Source organism: Mus musculus, chromosome 16 (assembly GCF_000001635.26).
Source record: "Mus musculus strain C57BL/6J chromosome 16, GRCm38.p6 C57BL/6J".
Taxonomy (NCBI): domain Eukaryota; kingdom Metazoa; phylum Chordata; class Mammalia; order Rodentia; family Muridae; genus Mus; species Mus musculus.
In genome coordinates this window covers 20,308,098-20,325,619 of record NC_000082.6, presented here as the reverse complement: position 1 = coordinate 20,325,619, position 17,522 = coordinate 20,308,098, and the positions used below count along the sequence as shown (strand labels likewise).

At 46.8% G+C, this 17,522-nt stretch overlaps 1 protein-coding gene across 4 annotated transcripts; it reads left to right on the top strand.

Moving 5' to 3' along the window:
- Nucleotides 1-215: 215 nt before the first annotated feature.
- On the top strand, nt 216-17,233 carry Cyp2ab1 (cytochrome P450, family 2, subfamily ab, polypeptide 1). Of its 4 annotated transcripts, NM_183158.3 has the most exons (9): nt 216-289; nt 2,614-2,722; nt 10,516-10,665; nt 11,262-11,422; nt 11,719-11,892; nt 12,451-12,592; nt 13,204-13,391; nt 15,397-15,538; nt 15,639-17,233. In NM_183158.3, the coding sequence occupies exons 5-9, from the start codon at nt 11,728-11,730 to the stop codon at nt 15,842-15,844; spliced, it is 843 nt and encodes a 280-aa protein (NP_898981.2). In that variant the 5' UTR covers nt 216-289; nt 2,614-2,722; nt 10,516-10,665; nt 11,262-11,422; nt 11,719-11,727; the 3' UTR covers nt 15,845-17,233. The 4 variants fall into 4 exon arrangements, with proteins under 4 accessions (NP_898981.2, XP_017172442.1, XP_017172443.1 ...); XM_017316953.2 differs by lacking the exon at nt 216-289 and having other exon boundaries at nt 1,954-2,722; nt 15,639-16,221; XM_017316952.2 differs by lacking the exons at nt 216-289; nt 2,614-2,722 and adding an exon at nt 9,438-9,747 and having other exon boundaries at nt 15,639-16,221.
- The last annotated feature ends 289 nt before the right edge of the window (nt 17,234-17,522 follow it).

The following is a 17,522-nucleotide window of genomic DNA, read 5'->3' as shown; positions in this document are numbered from 1 at the left end:
GTCTTCTAGATATAATAGGACAGATGGACTTACAGAGCCTAGCAGCATGCACAGGGCGTGTCCTGAAACCCAGGCAGAGTTCCAGTCCTGAAAAGGGAAGTGAGCATAAACCCAGAGGCCAATTGTCACTTGTTTACAAAGGAATAATGAATTTTCTCGAACAGTATATCAAGGGTTATACAAACCACACCTAAAGGCAGGCACCATGCCCAGCAGTAGATGACCAAAACAAAACAAAGTCAGTGGTATTTTTGGAGAGTTTTTGTCTGGATAGTACTAGAGAACAAAGGTACGAAATGCTTTGTCTGGAGCTACCTACCTTCCTTTCTTCTTCCCTCCCTCCCTCTCCCTCCCTCCCTCTTCCTCCCTCTTTCTCTTCCTTTCTTACTTTTTAACCTTAGAGATCTTATATTATGTTTTCTGATTTTGTGTTTTTATGGGATTTGTGTGTGTGTGTGTGTGTCTGTATGTGTTTCTTGTTATTTTTCTTTGGCTATTTTCCCCCATTTGCCTATTTTGTCCTGTTCTAGGTTTGCTGTTGTTTTTTATTTGTTGAGGAAGAAAGGATGTGGAGTTGGGTGGCTGTGGAGATGGGGAGGATCTGGGAGGAGCTGAAGAAGGGGGACTCCATGATCAGAATACACTGTATGAAAAAACATGTTTTTTAATAAAAATTAAAAGTATAAAAATTATATATATATTACAGTTTTGAAAATTTGAGGACTTGCCTCTATGGCTTAAAATTTAAAAATTCAATGTTTCAGTAAGTTGCAGGGGTGCCTCCCTCTAGAACCAGCACTTGGGAGTCTGAGGCAAGAGCATCGCAAGCTCCATGCCAGAGTGAGCTACATAGAGCCTGTCTCAAGGGAGGGAAATCAAAACTGTCACCTCTCTGTCTCTTTCTCTCTGTCTCTCTCTGTCTCCTCGCCCCCGCTTCGTGTTACGCGGTGCAGGTGTAGCTCTTCTCTGCTGTTACAGAAGAGCTGCTGGGCAGCACTGTCAAACCAAAACCACTGCCTCTATGCACTGTGTTCATTTTCCAGAGAGGGACGCAACAGCAGAGGGGACATCTACACCAATCTCCCTGCTGCCCTTGCTGCTACAGTTTACACCAACTTTCTTCTGATTTGTTCTCTCATCTCTCAGTTCCCCTCCTACATTGCTTCTTTTGCTTCATGCCACAAAAGAAAGTACTCTCCTGGCTACTAAATATGTCCTTTTTCTCTCCCTTTTCTCTCCGGGAACTGGACAAGGGCCCTTAGATGTGACTGGCTTCTCTTAGCACTGTTCCTCACTAGCTGCCAAGGGACCCCACTAGGCATGTCTCACATACCAGGCACCTCAACAGCAGTCTTTGGTTTATAGTGCCACTGCCCTCATCTTCATGGCTAGCCGCCCTAGCTCACCTCCAACTCTCCTGTCCCTTGTTTCAGAAGGAAGGGTGTGGGTGGTGTGTGTATGTGTTACTAACTCGTGCGTGCCAGTTGCATCACTGAGCTAACCCACAGCACCCCTCTCCAGATTCAGTCACTTGCACTCCTTCCCTCACCCCGCCCTGAAAAGGAAGGCCCCTCCTTTCCTTTTCCATTACTGTTACAGTCTCAGTGTCCTGAACCGTCAGATAAACTGGAAAAAAAAAGTGAGAAAATAAGAAAGTAGCTACTGACCAGTCAGTATGCCCAGTTGGATTTTGTTGGTTAATGAAGTGGTTTTTCCTCCTCCTCCTCCTCCTCCTCCTCCTCCTCTTCCTCCTCCTCCTCCTCTTCCTCCTCCTCCTCCTCCTCCTCCTCCTCTTCCTCCTCCTCCTCCTCCTCCTCCTCCTCCTCCTCCTCCTCCTCCTCCTTTGCTTGTTTGTTTTCCTGTTTTTGAGGCAGGGCTCCTCTGTGTAGTCTTGGCTGGCCAGGAGTCTGCTAGGTAGACCAGGCTGACGTTGAACTCATAGAGACTGGCCCAGTATCATCCAGATAGACCTATGGACACATATTACTTAGGGTGAATATACTAATTTTGTTTAGAACAGTTGGTTTCAAGGTTTGGGGATGGGTTCTGGCCCATCTTAGTGGCCTTGACAGGATCAAGCAGGCATGCCCTGGAGCAATTCTGATGGTGCTGAGAAGCAGTGTGCTTTGTGCCTACCCTGACACCATCTCACAGTGCTTCCTCCAGTCCTCGGGACCCTCAGCTGCCTAACTCCCCATTCCACTGCCCTCTTCTCTCACAGCTTCCTGGCACTTGGGCTTTAGTATGTTCTCCTCCCCACTCCCAAAAACATTTATTGAACATCCAGTAAGTGCCAGGTACTGTTTGGCACTGAGATAGAAATATCTCTGTGCCCATTCCTCCATAAACAAGTGGAGAATACAGGGCTGGGGCAGTCAGTCATGCCTTCTGGTATACCATTCATACTTAGCTAGGCAAAGCAATGTTTTGCTAAAAGAAATGACACCGTGGGACGATGTACACCATCCCCTATTCCTACAAGATCACATCCTGCCCTGAGAACATGCCACCAGAACCATGTTGTTACAGGATGTCATCAGTGCTTTGCCCCTGCGCCTGTAGTAGGCTCTGCTGATGTTGTGTCTAGCACGTGGTGATCCAGTCCATTTTCAGAGTCTGATTCTAGGTAAAGTCTCGGCTCCCCAAGCTGAGTTCAGGAGCTCTGCAACGCGCCATGTGTTTCACGTCGTGTGGTTGTCTCAGCTTGTTTCCCTTATCCTTGGTAAGATTTTTAATCTTTCCTTTTGGTTATCTTGAGTATATTTAATATTTGAAAACCTGCCTACAGTACAGACATTATGATTGGATGAATAACTCTAGAACTCTGGAGCATGTGCCCCCTCTCTCTCCTTTCCCTTCAGCTGTTGAGGCTCAAGCTGTAATCCTCCATATCCACTGTTATCTAGAGGCCTGGAAAAGGTTCTTGATTGATTCTGTAGGTCTCCACCAGGGACCCTCTACCTTCCTGGCACTAGGAGAAGAATTATGGATGTAGTTACTCACAGGAGACAGGCAGCAGCCTATTCTTCTATGGCTGCATTAGAACTCCACAGGCATGGCAAGCTTTGGGGTCCTCTATGTCTCCCTTCACCTTTAGGTGTTTCCTTTTCCAGTGTTGGTTCAGAGCCTCCACTGCCCCACCTGGAGGCAACTATGAAAAGAACACTGAATTGGATACAGACACTGAATTACAGTCTTCCCACCTCTTGCAAGTGACTTTACCTCACCAAGTGTAAATAGAAGTGAATCATACGAGCCGGGCGTGGTGGCACATGCCTTTAATCTCACCACTCGGGAGGCAGAGGCAGGCAGATTTCTGAGTTCAAGGCCAGCCTGGTCTACAAAGTGAGTTCCAGGAGAGCCAGGGCTATACAGAGAAACCCTGTCTCGAAAAACCAAAACAAACAAACAAAAGAAGTGAAACATACTTCCCAGTACTTCATGAAGCAGTTTAGAAATATGTGTGCATGCCTCAAAAAGGGCATATTGTATTACCACAGTTTTTAGAGTAATAATGGCATGGGAGGTGGTCTGTATTTTGTCCATTCTTTTTCCAGAATTCTAAAAAGAAATGCCCCCATGGCCTAGGTTGCAGTGTGGCTGACCCTAAGGAGTCTATCAAGGGCCTGAAACAAGTTGTGGGGAGCTTTACCAAGGTCAACCATATGATACATGGAAGTCCCCTAAAAAGAACCTTGTGACCACTGCTCAGTCACTGAGGCTGAGAAATAGAGGTTTTTGTTCCTGGGGGCTTCCATGTTCCTGACACCTGCCATCTTTGAAATATGGTGGCCCAGTGTGCTGGGTGTGTCTCTGTTTTAGAAACTGAGTCCTGCCCTAAGCAGCCGGAATGCTGTAACTCTTGAGAAAGAGAGAGGGGAAGCCTGTGAAAGGTCAACACACTTGGGAGGGTTGGGCAGACATGTTTCCCAGAATCAAGGCTGTTAGAACCCTTGGGCAAGGGAGGGAGGAAGCCTGGCAAAGGCCAACACACTTGGGAAGATTGGTCAGACACATTTCCCAGTAGGGTGATAGGTTTTCCATTGTAAAGAGTTGCCTTTAAATGTTGTGTCCGCTGAGAAAGCTCTGAGAAACATGCCTGCTCCATGTAGCTGGATCGATGGTGCCCAGGTGGAATATGCAGGTATAGGATGGAGCTATTTTCTCTATCGATTCTCTCTAGAGCCCCAGTCATTGCCTCGGTTGCTGTGGACACACGCCTTCATCTACGCCAAAACCTCTCATGAAACTCTGATGTCCTCTATCCGCACCTCATGACACTTTTAAAAATTGTGGTACAAAGCCTGCCATGATAGCACTGCCTATAATCCCAGCATTTAGGAGGTAGAGTTAAGTCGATCAGGAGTTCGAGGCCAGGTTCAACTATTTAGGGTTTAAGACCAGTCTAGGCTACTTATGCTGTCTCAAAAAGAAAAAAAAAAATAGTAGTAAAAGCTAGGCAGGGTGTCACACACTTCTAATTCCAGCACTTGGGTGGAGGAGGGTCATTCACCACTATGTAGCAAATTTGAGGGCAGTCTGGGCCATTTGAGATCCTTTCTCAAAACAAAGCAAAGCAAAACCAAACCATATTAACCAGAGCAGCTTCTCCCAACGCCCCATTGGGCTGCAGTTAATGCAAAGGCTCCTCACTGCTCAGAGTGCCCAGCTCTAAATGGTTGTCTGTATCAGAGCCTTACCCTTCAGGGCTCAGGGAACATCTTGTAGAAGAGAGGGCATGTGGCAGGAAATATTAAAAATGAACCCACCAACTCCCCGGTGGGGCTAGGCCACGCTCCTATGCTCCTGCTGCTGCTGGCAGCTCTCTCCAGCTAGCCCCCACAGCATCTGACTTGCTTGTCCTGGGAGCCACTAGTTTCCTCACTGCTATAATCTCCTGTAATAATAATCTCCTGGAACGTGGTCCCACATTCCAGTAACCAAGTTGAATCACCAACCTTGTGGTTAGAAATCACAATACCCAGTAAGCCGGTAGAATTAAAACTCTTAAAGCTTGTAGTTAACCAATCAGATTTATGTATCAATAAACTCACAATTTACAAGATGCCAATACAATAACTTCAGAGCCAATTGATAATGATAAAAAAGCTCTATCCTAATGAATCTAACTTTGTGATATCATCACATCAACCTCCATTCTCCTCTCCCCTCTCCTGAGCTGCTCCTAGTCTCTCTCCCTCTTAGCTCTGCCTCCCTTTTCCCTGTCCAATCACAGGCCTCTTGCTGCCCTAATGTGATTGGACAGGGTTTTCCCTGCAACATTTCATCCTTTCTGTTTAATTAAAAAAAAAAAAAAGACTTTCTCTCAAAATATAAATTAAGTACAACAATTACCATTTTGTAATTAATAAAGTACAAGATAGACCTAACATCGAATCCAACATTTTTGTCAATAAAATAAAACACTGTCCTCTATCCTAACTTAAAAGACTATAATTTTGCACCTGACTTGTGTTCTGGCTTTAGATAGAATGCCCTCTGAAAGCCATCCTCTCAAATATGTTCTTTCAAAGTAAGTAGCCTGGGTTGGCTATGAGACTATAGTCTTCAACTCTGTCAGAAATTGAAGAACGCCTGATATTAACTGAAAATATATAGGAAGCCTAACACAGCTTCCAAACTTAGCCAATTTACAGAGACCACTGAATACCTGGACAGTCACTTACTTCAAAATGTTGGAGCATTGGTCTTCAGCCTTCTGGCCCAGGATCATCTAATGGACCTTAGAGAAACATGATATTAAGGTCTAGCCTATTCTGTCTAGGCAGAACCAGGCTGTCCTAACCTGTAATTGTGTCATTTCTTTGGACAGTATTATGTCTGTAGATGAAATGAGGCAATTCTTGCCTAGTGGCTGTCTCGCCACAACTGGAGTAACTCATAGATGGTCAATTTCTTCTTTGAATCCAAGACAGGGAAAGCTGTCAGAAGCAGACTAATCTCAACAATAAGTGAATAAATAACATTAAATGTCACATTCTGTGGATTTTTGCATTTTTGAAAACCAACTATGTAAAGTAATTTGGATTATTGTCCATTAACTACTCTCAGCTATTTCTAATTAAAATCTTGAAAAATACCCTAACAATAAACTCAGAGCCATGAATTTGCTATTTGGCCCTAAACTCACAGGCTAATCTCAGATCAGATTAAATTAACAGTTATAGAAGAACTGGGTCTAATCCTTGTACTTACAAAATTTTGTATCAATAGGAGAAATTTATACCAATGAAACCCTTGATTTTGCATCAAAATAAATTATGTACCATTTAAGAAATTATGACTTCAGCTTAGTAACAATTAAAGAGATTTCTACCAAATGAGATTATGGATCTGCAATCAATTCTAGCTATTCCTCCCTGTTCCAATATGACCATTTCTACATTCCCTAGAAAGAAAACCTATTGATAACCCTCTCCAGCCCCAAAGCCCAGGGAACTGGGTTGATGATTCTTCATAACTTCTTCAAGCTGAATATGGGCACTGAGATATTATGAAGGGGGGGAGGAGAGGGAAAAAAATCAATCTTAAAGGGACATGAAGTAATTTGGTGCTGCATTTGGGGTACCAGAAGGAGTTGGAAATTGAGAATAGAGGTAGATAGGCTTTAAGAAGTATGCATGTGTCTCTTGTGAGACTATGCTGGGGCCTAGCAAACACAGCAGTGGATGCTCACAGTCAGCTATTGGATGGATCACAGGGCCCCCAATGGAGGAGCTAGAGAAAGTACCTAAGGAGCTAAAGGGATCTGCAACCCTATAGGTGGAACAACATTATGAACTAACCAGTACCCCGGAGCTCTTGACTCTAGCTGCATATGTATCAAAAGATGGCCTAGTCGGCCATCACTGGAAAGAGAGGCCCATTGGACACGCAAACTTTATATGCCCCAGTACAGGGGAACGCCAGGGCCAAAAAGGGGGAGTGGGTGGGTAGGGGAGTGGGGGTGGGTGGGTATGGGGGACTTTTGGTATAGCATTGGAAATGTAAATGAGCTAAATACCTAATAAAAAATGGGGAAAAAAAAGAATCAAAATCCATTATCTGTTTAGCAGCTGGTGTAGGAAAACATTATGGGGTAGGAAAAGAGAGGGGATCAGGGGTGGGAACTTTCCTTTTTTGTCTCAAGATTTGCTGGGAGTAAACAGGGATGGTGCGTTAGAGAATGGCAGGTGGTAGATAAGCATCTCTTGAGGCCAGCCTTACTGGCACCACAGTTAAGAGACTTTAGACTATTAAAAAGAAGACTTTGAATTTCAAAAGAGATTGGATATTTTAAAGGGATTGAAATTTTAATGTAAGAATTTGTAAAGACTGTGGAACTTTTAAAGTTATTTAGATCTTAGGGATGAATAAGAAAGTAAAGGTTGAGGCTTAATAGTGATGTGTTTGTGTGTCAAGTTGACCAGGAGTCAGTTGTACTAGCAAGTTTTGTATCAACTTGACACAGCTGGAGTTATCACAGAGAAAGGAGCTTCAGTTGAGGAAATGCCTCCATGAGATCCAACTGTAAGGCATTTTCTCAATTAGTGATCAAGGGGGATCAAGCAGGGAGGGCCTAGCCCATTGTTGGTGGTACCATCCCTGGGCTGGTAGTCTTGGATTCTATAAGAAAGCAAGCTGAACACCATGCATACACTAGCAAGATTTTGCTGAAAGGACCCAGATATAGCTGTCTCTTGTGAGACTATGCTGGGGCCTAGCAAACACAGAAGTGGATGCTCACAGTCAGCTATTGGATGGATCACAGGGCCCCCAATGGAGGAGCTAGAGAAAGTACCCAAGGAGCTAAAGGGAACTGCAACCCTATATGGGTATGGGTTACTTTTGGGATAGCATTGGAAATGTAAATGAGGAAAATACCTAATAAAAAATATTTTAAAAAAAGAAGTATGCATGTATGACATTCTGAAGAAAAACATAAAATGACTAGAACATAGTAAAACACAATGCATACCATAAAATTTAGCAAGCTCAACTGTGTTTCAGTGGTAATACATGGTAATACACTTCTACTGTTGTGCAGCCACCACTGTCCCTCTTCTCAGATGGAAGCCTGGGGGAGGGGGCAGAGACTCCCGCTATGGCTAACCTCATATCTGTGGATGCCCTACCCCATCCATGCTCCTTTCCCAATAGTCTCTTAACTAAAATATTCTCAGTTTCCTCAGTTGGAGTGTGGCATTGCTCTGTTGTGGGCTTGGATATGAGAGTTCTGAGAGGCGTTGGCTAAACTGAGTGTACATCTCCATCACACATGAGAAACTGAGGCAAGGGGACCATACAACTCTACCCCCAAGACATTTAAAACATAAACAAAAGGCTCCAGACATGATTTTGGACAGATGAGGGGATTCAGGACAGGTGAAGAAGCCATGCTGAGCAGAACAGGTAGAGACGAGCAGGCTGGAAAGGTTCAGGAGGAGCTGCTGTGGGCCTGGGTGGAGAGGAGGCACAGGAGCCCAGCTTTACTCCACATCCCAGTAGAACACTTTGTCCCCAGAGGAGATGCCGCCACTGGCCGTTACTGCTTCTGTCCTTTTGGCTAACTAACATATTCAGTTAACTTGGGCAGAGGCCAAGAGGAACCTCCCCAAGATGGAGCCATATGGGCCACAGCAAGGCTGGTGCTCACGTAGGAAGATGTTGCAACTTGTCCCCTACTAGAGCCCTGCGGCCCTGCTGAGTGGCACGGCTCCTGTGTGACTAGTGTGACTGAGTGGATTTACTCTGCTGGTCTGCCTTCCATCACAAGCAGCCTGAGCATAAAAGGCAGAGCAGACAGCAGAAAGATGCCCGATTTGTTACTGGGAGCAAAGGGAAGAAGAGGAGGCGCAGGACAGCAGTGATGTTCTCTCTGTTCAGTGGCATGGCTTTCCTGGCCGGCTCCTGCCTGCTCCTGAAGCTTGCCACCTTGTGCTGGAGAAGGAGCCACCTTCCTCCAGGCCCATTCCCTTTCCCCCTCCTTGGGAATTTATGGCAACTAAACTTTCAGCTACACCCAAACATGCTGTTCCAGGTACGGGCGGGGTCTCAGCGTGGTTCCCTAAAGGGATAGACAGAAGAAGTCTATCCTCCCAGCCTAGGGAGCTTGGAAGTTGAAGCAAGAATTGCGGCCATACGTTGGAACGGGGAGGTCCTGGCCTTGTCACTTGCCAGCTCAGAAGCTTTAAGCCTCAGTTACCGCACCTGCCAAATGCAGGGGCATATAGGGCTTGTAAAGACTGGGTGGGAAGTGGGCTGGAAGAATGGGGGCAGGGGTTCAGGTAAGACATAAGAAGCCCATTCAAGAAACTGTGGCTGTTTATATCACACACAGTAGTAGAACATACCCGTTCCCAGGACTGATGGGGTGTGAATGCTCAGCCCCTATTTCCTGTAAATGCCCATGGACTCTGTTAGCCTGGGCTGGATTCAAGGAGTTGGTAGGTACTCTGAAGACGTATACCAAAAGTTGAGTGTTGGATTCGGAAAGGAAGGTACTCATACCCAGAGGGTGATCACAGCAAATGGGGATGAGGATCCATTCATGTAGAGCTATGGGATACCTGGTGTCTCCACAGCTGGCTCAGACTCACGGCAGTGTGTTTACCGTGTGGCTGGGCTCTACACCCATAGTGGTGCTGAGCGGCTTCCGAGCAGTGAAGGAAGCCCTGGTCTCCAACTCGGAACAGTTCTCTGGGAGGCCGCTCACCCCATTCTTCCGAGACTTATTTGGAGAAAAAGGTGAGTCTGCTCTTGCTATGAGGGAGGGAAGGTGGCTGGCCGTACATCAGTATACTCAAGAGGTCAAGGATTGTTAAGAACTGTGAACAGACAGGGCTGAACCAGGAAGACATTCTCAAACCTCATGTGAGGGGAGATGTTAAAAAAGACCAGCATAAGCCAGGCATGGTGGCACATGCCTTTAATCCTAGCACTTGGGAGACAGAGGCAGGCAGATTTCTGAGTTCAAGGCCAGCCTGGTCTACAGAGTGAGTTCCAGGACAGCCAGGGCTACACAGAGAAACCCTGTCTTGAAAAACCAAAATAAGAAACAAAAAACAAAACAAAACGAAAAAACAGCATAAAAGCCCAGATCAGCCCCTCCCTGGCATCCTGGCCTTGAATGAGTCAGCTTCATATTCCAACTTCCAGTGCACTCATCCACTAATCGTTAGATGGAGAAGTGCTTCACTTCCCGGGCGTGCCTCAGAGGACCCATGTCTGTGCCAGCTCAGAAGGGCCTTGTCCCTCCTGTCCTCCTTTTAGGCCCCTTTGCCTCCTCCACTCCTGTGGGGACTTGATGCAGAATCAGATGGAGTATAAGGACAGGCATCTCTGAGCCCACCCTCAGGACTCACTGACCACCACCCCACAGTGGCCCTCTTCTCTTGGGCAGAGCAGCAGTTCAGGGCAGGTGGGGAAGGTTATTTGGGGGGTCTGCTCTCTAGGTCTGGTAGAGTTACCCAAGGAGTGGGGGCAGGTGGTCATCCTCTCTATCCTTGGACTCAGGTGTTATCTGCAGCAATGGGCTTACATGGCGACAACAGAGACGATTCTGCCTGACCACTCTTCGAGAGCTGGGCCTTGGCAAGCAGGCGTTAGAGGTGCAGCTGCAGCACGAGGCAGCAGAGCTGGCTAAGGTGTTTCTCCAGGAAGAGGGTGAGAGGAAGTGGGCCAGGGCAAGCCTGCCTATCCTTGTGCTCCTCCATTGCCCATGCACATCCCTGCAGAGAAGTATACATTGTGTGTGTGTGTGTGTGTGTGTGTGTGTGTACCACTGAAGCCGAGTAACAGTACCAGTGGTTTTGACTAGGAGTTTCTTCAAGGTGAGTAGATAGAGACCTAAAAATGCCTAAGTAAGTGGAAGCCTCAAGGCCTACTCTACAGTTCTGCATGTGTTCACAGTCAACACCTAGGGCTTTTTATATTTCTTGCCTCGTGCACAGGTTTCTTTCCCTTCTGGACTTGCATAGGCCCCAAGCCTTCCTTTCCCATGGGGAGCCAGTACTCATCCTTTTAGACCTGAAATTCCAGTCTTAAGACGTTCTCCCCATTCCCAGGCTTCTTAGCTCTTCCCAGCAGCGACGTGCCTGCACCACATTGTGTCTAACCAGCTTCCCATGCTTCTCACAGCATCTTTCATAGAACATGGCTCACAGGAGGTGTTGAGAAGCACCTGACAGGGACTTGACTGAGGAGTGGTGGTGTCTGAACCTGGATGAATCCTCATACTCGGCCCTCCCCTCTCCTCACAGGGAGAGCCTTCGATCCTCAGATCCCTATCATCCGATCCACAACGAGAGTTATTGGGACCCTGGTGTTTGGCCATCATTTCCTCTCTGAGGAGCCCATCTTCCTGGAACTAATTCAAGCCATCAACCTTGGCCTAGCTTTTGCCAGCACTATATGGCGCCGGGTAATTGGCTCTTGGGGAGGCTGGTGTGTAGGCCATGGGACTACCTGGATCCAACTCAGACAGGAGCCTCCATCAGGGTCTGGCTGGAATGGTAAAAAGGCAGGAGTTGTGGCTGGGTCTGATTCTAGATTTCTTAGGCTCACATTTCTGTCTATAATGGGCTCTCCACACAAAAGGCAGCCCTGAGTTTCCTAAATCAGATGCCCAGTCTATTTTGGAGCCCCTGGTACAGTGCTCAGCTGTCATGCTCAGGACTGGTGCCAGAGTAAGCTCTGAGAGGGCTATTCTCTCCACAGCTGTATGACATGTTTCCCTGGGCCCTCCGCCACCTCTCAGGACCCCATCAGAAGATATTTCAGTACCACGAGGCTGTGAGGGGCTTCATTCGCCACGAAATCATCAGGCACAAACTCAGAACAGCTGAGGCCCCCAAGGATTTCATCAACTGCTACCTGTCACAAATCACCAAGGTTAGTCTGGGGCACTCATTTCTCAGCCATGAGCCACTTTGCATGTTTGCCTCATTCTGCAAACTTTTGGGCACCTTGAAACCTGGGCTAAGAAAGGGTCTTTCCAGGCCAGAGCTAGATGGTAGCCTACAGATGGTAGGCTAAAGAGGGTATAGATGCAGAGGGTAGAGTTCCATAGTCATCCCCTATTGACACCAATCCATTCTAGGACTCAGGCCCTCCCCTATGGACCTCACACTCAAGAAAGCTCTGATCCTACAAGTCTTGAGACAAATCAGACCTTAGGAAGACACCAGGTTGGTGCTACAAGAAACCCACAGAGGGCTGGAGAGATGGCTCAGCGGTTAAGAGCACTGGCTGCTCTTCTAGAGGTCCTGAGTTTGATTCCCAGCAACCACGTGGTGGCTCACAACCACTTGTAATGAGATCTGGTGTCCTATTCTGGTGTGTCTGAAGACAGCTACAGTGTATACATATGCATTAAATAAATATTTTTTAAAAGAAGAAGAAGAAAGAAACCCTTAGAGCCAGAGCTGTTTCTTCCCTCACCTTCACCAGGCCATCGATGACCCTGTCTCTACATTCAGTGAGGAGAACCTGATCCAAGTGGTGATCGACCTGTTTCTGGGAGGCACAGACACCACGGCCACCACACTGCACTGGGCACTCATATACCTGGTCCATCACAGAGCCATCCAAGGTAGGGAACACTCAGTTATACTTCTCCTATGCCTAACTTCTCCAGTCTGTTAGTCCCAAGTTCTATGGGCATGAGGGAGGACCTGTTCTCATCTCTGTGGCTCAGGGATCAGTGGCAAATTTGAGTCAGACAGGAGAGATTTCAGCTCCCAGCCTGCGACTTGCTACATGACCTCTCAGAACTGGTGGCCAAGGAGGCGTGGCTTCACTCATTCAGTAATGACTCCCCACCTACTAAGTGCCAGGCCCTGGGGTAATGATAAGATCACAGTTGTGAGGAACAAAAGTATCTGGAGGTCTCAAACAACAAACTTGCTGCAACCAGCTCTGTGAGGGCAAAAGTACCTTCTCTGTAGAGCCTTCATTTTCTCAGATGTCAGATGAAGACAGTAGACCCTAGGTTGTGAGACTCACATCCAGGTCTTTTCCCTTCTCATAACGTCTCTGTCCAGGAGTGAATCTTACACGGAAGCAAAGTCTCTCCTGTGACACTGTTGGTGGTGGGGTGGAGGTATGACCTAGGGCTGTGACTGTAGCGGCTGCAATGAGGACTGGTGGTGTGGGGAGGCGGGGCCACAGCTTTCTCCCAGGGCCTCACTGAGCTGTCTGCAGAGCGCGTGCAGCAGGAGCTGGATGAGATGCTGGGAGCTGCACAGACCATCTGCTATGAGGACCGAGAGCGACTGCCCTACACCCGTGCTGTCCTCCACGAGGTGCAGCGCCTTAGCAGCGTTGTAGCTGTGGGCGCTGTACGCCAGTGTGTGACTTCCACCTGGATGCATGGTTATTATGTCCCCAAGGTAGGTAGTCTGAAATAGACCCAGGCAGACCCAGTACCTGCAGAAAGCACTCTTCCCAGCACAGGCACTTGCTACCGATTCTGTCAACCTGACAGCTGTCATTCATTCAGTCAGTCAGTCACCTGTGACATTTGGGGCAGTGGTTATGACAGAATACAGCCATTGATTGATAACCTTAAAGATTCCTGTGTTTGAGAGGTATTTTAAGAAACCTCTATTGTCCACACATATTTCATGTAGCTCTACCATGTGCAGGCCCCTAGGTTTAATACCCAATAATACACAAGTAAACCAACAAATACAAGTTAAGCTAGTAGTACATCCCACAACTCAGAAAGTAGAGGCAGAAACATCAGTTCAAGGTCATTTTCAGCCACGTAGTCAAGGCCAGGCAAGATTATATGAGATCCTATCTCAAAAATCAAAAGTAGGGGCTGGAGAGATGGTTCAGTAGTTAAGAGCACTTAATCTTCACCGAAGGAAAGTCAAGGCAGCAGGAGCTGGAGAGAACTGGTACATTTTATCTACAGTCAGGACCAGAGAGTGGCAGAGCACATGTAAGTGAAGCGTGTGACCCGTTCATGCATGTTAGTGCCCAGTCTGCTTTCTCTAGTCTTACCCAGGCCAAGGAAGGGATGCTATCCTTATCTATCATAGGCCTTACCACCTCGATTAACATAATCAAAATGATCCCCACTGCCAAGCCCAAGGCCCATCTCCCAGGTGAGCCTAGATTTTGTTAAGTCAATACCATTTTAGCAACTGAGGGACAGTAACAGCAATGGACTCACCACAATGGATCCCCTTCAAGCTGTCTCTGCTCAGGTGTTCTACGCGTTGGTGAAACTCAAGCTACCATTTCCTGAGGACAGGCTAGAATAGAGTCCCCAGGAGTCAGATGGGTCTGTAATCTGGGGCAAAGGCATGTTTAGCTTTTATGAATGAATATGGGGCGTCCTGAATCTGCACTGCGAACTAAAATCAGTCTGTGCTTCCTAAGGCACCAGATGTCATTGGAATGGGACGCATGAGCAACTATAGCCTCTTTGCAAATGCCTCTTTATCTGAAGGGGATTATTAAGAATTATTGAGCTGGCTCAGAGAGAGAACTTAGTTGTTAAAGGATAAGGCTCACACTCAAAAGAACAAGAATTGATTTGGCTGAGGTATGGCTTAGTGGTAGAACACAGCTTTCAACATGTAAGTGAAGCCCTGGGTTTATCCCCAACACCACAAAAAGTGGCAGGAAGAGCTGTCACAATTGCATGTGGCTATTAATCTTGGGCCAAGACCCAGGGAAATTCTCTGCACTGTCATGGGAAAGTGTGTAGCTCGCTCAGGCACTAGCAGAAACATGGACTTTCCCAACACCTCTATGTAAAGCTCTGTGACCAGATCTGGGTCCAAGTGGCTGCAGCTTCAGCCCAGGTGGTGTAGAACCCTCAACAATGGCACACACCTACTGGAAGCCTTATCCCTAGCTGCTAACAGTGTTTCTCTTTAGCCCCGGGTCCACATGGAAAAGAGCAGTTTATTTGGGGTGGTCCTATTTGCTCAGTGTGACTTTCTTTTCTGTCACTCATTCACTTCACTTGTGAGACAGAGTGGAGGCTAGGGTTAGAACTATAGGGTAGGTAAGGGTTAGGAGTAGGGCTATGGTTAGTGGGATGGTGAGGGCATAGTTCATGGTCTCTTTTCCCCACTACTAACCAGTCATGTGTCCATCTCTGGCTTTACATTTTCTGCCCTCCAAAGCTTGATCTTTCTTTTCCCCTTTTTATTATCTCCATTCTTCCCTCCCCCATCGTGGGCTGCCTTGATTCCAGAGATATAAAACGCAGCTCCTTAATGGGTGTGAGCGTGGAGGGAGGGCCTTTGACGATCTCCCTGGGTCCTGGGCACTCCTGTCACTGCCACCCACATACTGGAGTTGCTTTAGCCCCAGGCCAAGGCTGGGTACTGGGCAGTCTGAGCCTCCTCAAACTACTTCAGCTCTTCTCTGCAGGGAACCATCATCCTGCCCAATCTGGCCTCTGTGTTGTATGACCCTGAGTGCTGGGAGAGCCCTCATCAATTCAACCCTGGCCACTTCCTAGACAAGGATGGAAACTTTGTGGCCAACGAGGCCTTCCTGCCCTTCTCTGCAGGTATCAGGAACAGTGCTGGACCCTGGAATGGTATATGCAGGAGGATTATTGGGACAGACACAGTCCCCTGTTTTCCTTTGACCTTTCCCTCTGCTTCCAGGGCATCGGGTGTGTCCTGGGGAGCAGCTTGCCCGAATGGAGCTCTTCCTGATGTTTGCCACCCTCCTCAGGACCTTTCAGTTTCAACTACCAGAAGGGAGCCAGGACCTCGGGCTGGAATATGTCTTTGGTGGTACACTGCAGCCTCAGCCCCAGAAGATTTGCGCAGTGCTTCGCCAGAGCAGCCTCAGCCCTAGGGAGCCCTAGGCCTGCCACTGCAGTCCCCCGACACAGGAGGTTTCCATCTGTCAGCCCTCAAAATCAGGAACTAGGACGAAGTAGATTTCTCCTAGCTCAGCTGCCCCAGTTCTCACACTAGCTCTGATGGCAATCCTGGAAAATGGACATAGCAAGATCTTGCAACAGTAACTAACTGGGTTCGAATAGTTTCTTTCTTAGAGTAGGATAATTATGCTGTGGCAGAGGAGGATTTTATAACGTTTGATAAAGTTTGACTTTGAATCAGTTCACATGGTTCATTTAGGGGGAAATCAAATGTCACAATGTAGTAGCCAAGTAAATTAAAGGGAAGTGCTTTCCCATAATACTATAAACAGTAGTGCATGCAAATGCTGGGGACTGGTAACTGGTGGGGCGGGGGCTGAGGTGGGGTTGGGGTTGGAGGTGGGAGTGAGGGTGGGAGAAGGTGCACACCATTTTCTGTTCTCTCCCTGCCATCTTCAGACCAGAAGGAAGAAGTGTCTAAATCTCGATAACTGTTGCCATAACATTTTCCATCAAAAACCCTGGCTCGACTTCCTCTAAAATAATTGCAATGCTTTGAAATATTGTGTCTCCAAAAACATCTTAATAAAAAGAGAATTTTTTTGTATTAAGTGGAAATTAAAATAAAAATGAGAAGCCACCACATACCTGCTAAATTCCTAAAAATCAAACTCTGACACTCCTAAGAACTGGTTGCACAGAACCAAGAGCTTTCACACACCACTGGTGACTGCTAGAGCGTTCACACCCCACTGGTGATGGCTAGAGTGTTCTCACACCACTGGTGACTGCTAGTGCGTTCACACACCACTGGTGACTGCTGGAGCATTCACACACCCCTGGTGACTGCTAGAGTGTTTACTTTTGCTGGTGACTATATCATCACCACAAATGGTAAAATGGTGGAAAGCATTTGGCCATTTTTTTTGTAAAATCAGGTGTTGCACCACAACCCCAGCCATCTTAGCATTTTCTTCCAGAGAAACTGAATATATGCTTGGATGAATGTGAATTGTTTGATTCAATTTTTATGCTACTTTTAAAAAGAGTAAAACAGATAAGTAATTTTTTAAAATGAAAGATAAGTGGTTTAGGAATAGGATAAGTGGTTTAAGATAAGGTTTAGGAATAGGGCTGACTATTAGAAAATTCACAAGTGGAGGCTGGAAAGATAAATCAGTGGCTAAAGACTCTTACTGTGTGACAGGGAAGCCAGTGCAGCGTCTTCTCCATCTTGGTTTGCTTGTTTTGCTGAGGCCATTTCAGGTTTAACTAGAATTTGGTCTCTTTGATAGAGAATCCCATGGAAAATTACCAAACGATGTTCTAGGAACCTGGAGAACAAGATGCCCTAGCTTGTCTTAGTTTCTGACAAAACTGCCTGCTGTGAAGAACCCTCTCCAGCTAACTGCTTATCTCAGCTTCTGTTAAACTGCTGTTTCTGCAAATTATCCTGATGTGCTTTTTGCCTTCAAACACTCATGCTGTGGACACTTGGAGCTACACCCGTGTCTCTGAGTACCTGAGTGTATTCCCAGCCAGCTGGAATAAAGATTTTCTTTTCTTTGTTTTTTTCTTTTTTCTTTTCTTTTCTTTTTTTTTTTTTTTTGGTTTTTTGAGACAGGGTTTCTCTGTATAGCCTTGGCTGTCCTGGAACGGA